The sequence below is a fragment of the Aedes albopictus genome, chromosome 3, assembly GCF_035046485.1.
Source record: "Aedes albopictus strain Foshan chromosome 3, AalbF5, whole genome shotgun sequence".
NCBI classification, from domain to species: domain Eukaryota; kingdom Metazoa; phylum Arthropoda; class Insecta; order Diptera; family Culicidae; genus Aedes; species Aedes albopictus.
The window spans coordinates 252251693-252255625 of record NC_085138.1 but is presented as its reverse complement, the minus strand read 5'-3'; the positions used below and the strand labels follow the sequence as shown (position 1 = coordinate 252255625).

At 45.5% G+C, this 3933-nt stretch overlaps 1 protein-coding gene across 1 annotated transcript; it reads left to right on the top strand.

The window, feature by feature from the left end:
• Positions 1-924: 924 nt before the first annotated feature.
• Positions 925-3304, top strand: LOC109424388 (H/ACA ribonucleoprotein complex non-core subunit NAF1). The gene is made up of 3 exons (XM_062857007.1): positions 925-1555; positions 1694-2091; positions 2366-3304. Exons 1-3 carry the CDS (start codon positions 1049-1051, stop codon positions 3189-3191), a joined length of 1731 nt encoding a protein of 576 aa, XP_062712991.1. The 5' UTR covers positions 925-1048; the 3' UTR covers positions 3192-3304.
• Positions 3305-3933: the final 629 nt, after the last annotated feature.

Genomic DNA, 3933 nt, shown 5'->3' with positions numbered 1-3933 from the left:
GGGGGGTCTAAAATTCCCGAAAAATGATGGACGTCACATTTGAATCGCCCCTTGCGTGTTTGATCACGACGATCCGTTTGCTGCATCTTTCTCGATTCGCTTCAGCAAAGAGGAGTGAATAAGAATGGAGTGAGGCGAATATACCGATCCTTGCTAATCATCGTTAACCGCGTCTAACTGCTGCTCAATTAGCAGCGGTTAGCGACGGTTAGGAACGGATAAATGCTATTTTCCGGTTAGAAAATGATATGTCATTCCCCTTGGGCTAACTTTAAATTCGTCCTCATGACCATTCGGCCTAATGACCATTCGGCCTAATGGCCTTCGGCTTAATGACCTTCGGCCTAATGACCCAGCATCGTGCAACAATTTTGCAGTTATCGCACTGCTATCCGAATGTCAAGGGAAGATCCAAATATTACGTCCGTCATTTTTTGGGATTTCTAGACCCCCTCTCCCCTCTGTCACGCTATTTCCTATACCTAATACACGTACTGCCACACTTTTCTAGAAACCCCCCCCCCCCCCCTCCCCCAAATGTTGGACGTAATTTTTTAACGTTCCCCAACAACTATTTTCGTGAGACTTTTTTTGGACAACTCAATATCATTTTTTGACCCTGTGTACGTATGGATTGGGGACTACGAAGGTGATGATTTTGTTTGCGGTTTTCTGTGAGAAAGTGAAGGAGGGAAGATTTTTTGCTTTTTTTTCACTCATACTCCCATAAGAAACCCCGTAGGAAGAAAGAGTGTTTCCCGGCTCATCAACCTTCGTAGTACCCAATTATGCACCACCCCGTAATAATTTTAGTACAACGTCCGTTTTCAAATCCGGAAAAGAGAGAACTCACTGTATGCGATGACATTTCGCATGCTTGTTTTGCCTTTGTTTTGTGTTTGCTAATTTATTTACCAACAAGTTATCCACAAAGAAAACACGTGCGTACGTAGCGTGTTGTGCGTGCGAATGCTTGAATAGTGTGTTTTATTTAAAGTTTGTGTCTAATACAAGTGTTCTGTGATATTATTCATTGTTCATTGAAACAATGGAAGCACCGGTAGATAAAACAATAGACCTGGCAGATGGGACAGCAGAGGGAATCGCAGCAGACAGCAAAACCCCAGGAGAGCACAAGGTCGAGGAAGTGGCAAAACAAAAGGAATCAACTTCTGATTCATGTTCGCAAACTGAAGAAGATAGTAAAGTCATAAGTTTCGTAGAATCTACAACGGAAACTGATACTACAGTGCCCAAAGAAAGCGAAAAAACGGGCACCGATTTAACGCAAAGTAAAATCGCAGCAGTGACCATACCTTCTAGCGCAGATATGCGGATTGTAGTCAACGAAAATGCCGAACACATTGTTCTCAAAGACGGACCAACAGATGCGGCAGTGGTCCCGATGGAATCCACGGAAGTGGACATGGCATCCAATACAGTGGTAGTACCATCCGTTTTAGACCAGCAGATCGCATCCGATGGAAATGGCGAATCTCTTACTCAAACTGTTATCAAAGATGAGCCAACGGATGCGGAAATGGAATCAGCTGAGGTAGGTAACTGAAACCACCAAACGGTGGTCAAATGATGCACTTGTTCCCGTTTTAAAAAGATTGCGATTATACCTAGGTGTTAAAATAGCAATATTTCTTACATGTCTACTGTTACAACTAACTACATACATTTACAGGACTTCACCAGGAAAACTTCCGATTTCCCCACGGTGCCTCGGATCACCATAAAGCAGGAGGTGCCAATTTCCATGCACGAACAGGTGGCCGCCGAACGGGCATTGGAATCCAAGGCTGTGCTACAGATTAACAGCAGTTCGTTGTCCCTGCTGTGCCAGTACATCAGTTCCGATTCGGATTCGAACATTACGGATTCCGATGAAGAAGAAACAAGAAATGGAACCAACACAATCGTCGCCGCCTCCAGCAGCAGCAACAGCAACAACAAGCGGAAGGTATCATCTTCCAGTTCGTCGGAAGACGATGTGGAGATTATTCCCAATACCAAAGAGTATCGCATACAAGAGGGACCAATAGTCGTGAGTGACGCAGAGACGACGGCAACCGGAATGGATGAGTAAGTAATAAACATATATACGTGTGTAGATGCCCTTTTTTAATATTACTCTAACAAAGCAGACAAACCTACATAGACACCTTGATAACTAAAGCATAAGAGTTAGAGTAAAGTTTAATGTATCTTAATGTGATGTTGAGCAATAAGTTACATAAGACCATTTTCTCGATGGTTCGACACCACCACACACAACTCTATCTGTTTCAAAGACTATCACATGTGTAGTACAATGCATGTGCACAATGGACTTTTTCCAAATTATTTTTATTTGCAGATCATCGGAAGACGAGCTGTCGGCTGAGGAGGAAGAAGTTCCACCGCAAACCCGACCGCCGATCAAAAGCAAAGGAGAAATGCTCGTCAATGAACTGCCACCAATTGAGGATCTGCAAATCTCGGTCCCGGAGGCCGAATGTAAACCGATCGGTCACGTTGAGTCCATCGTGGCCCAGATCGTCTTGGTTCAGTCCTACGCCGGAGTGGAACTGCTGGACCTGGAAACCGTCCTGTTCCTGGACAAAGGCAAGCGAGCGCTGGGAAAGATTTTCGACGTTATTGGTCAGGTTACTGCTCCGATGTACTGTGTCCTGTTCAACACTCGTAACGATGTCGTGCGGAAAGGAATATCTGTCGGAATGCCGGTTTACTGTGCTCCCCAAACCGAGCATACCTCGTTTATCATATTGTCCGACCTGATGAAGCACAAGGGATCGGATGCCAGCTGGCTGGATGATAACGAGGCTCCGGATCACGCCCTGGACTATTCCGACGATGAGCAGGAGCGAAATGCACGTGGACGGCGACGACGAGGCAGTTGCTCCTCGAGCGGACGGGTTTCCCCAGATGCAATGCAATATCAGCCGTACCATCTTCCATCGATGCACCACCAGCCCAGACGAGGAGGTCGTGGCAGGGGTCACAGAGGAGGTGGGCCCTATCGTAGCCGGGGTCATAGCTGGCATACCAATCTTCCGTATCACCAACACCCGGCGGAAATACAACCGCCGCTACGGGTGCTGAATCCGTTTGCGTTCGTAGCGGGAGTTCCTCCGCCACCTCCGCCTCCGCCGCCGGCACCACCAGGAGGAAGTGGTAATTGATTAGCTTTTATCGATTCGAGGCAACGCAGAACGAATCAGCATGTGGGGGTAAGTTTTTATTTTTAGATTTTTTTAATGGATTTTATTGAACTTAATAAACGAAATGTTTATGAATTGATTGAACAGAACATGTTTTCATTATAGGTAGTATGTAATCCACATTTTCATTTAATTTCGACTCTATGATATTAAACCCGAAATCCATTATCCTGAGTGACCCTTTTTGGCACTTTTACCAAGAAAAATTGTTCGCTCATTTTTATTTGTGTATGTAGATATGCTAGTGCCCTACGTTGGGAGCTATGTTACAAAATTAAAAGGGAGCATCCATTAAGTACGTCACGCTAAAATTGGGAATTTCAGACCCCCATCCCCCCTTCGTATAGACGTGTGCGCCGAACATTGGGCGTGAACTCGGCGTGCATCGGCGTGGGACTTCTTAAACAATTATCAACAAAGTTAACTATTTTCTAATGATTGGATTACAACAAGTGGACATCTATTTATGTGCTGCTGCAGAAATTTTCTGATTTTGATGATGGTAGGCTTTCTGAGAAGAGATACGGCGATCGGCGTGCGGTTTTCACGCCGCCGCCGCCGCCGCCGATTGCGCCGCCGACACGCCGATGCTTCCTGGATCGGCTTCAAACAACATAATCATAAACTTTTTGCACCAGTGCGTAGGTATAACACCCCTTTACCAATCCCCGTTTAAAAAATATAGCATATTTGATTCACACGC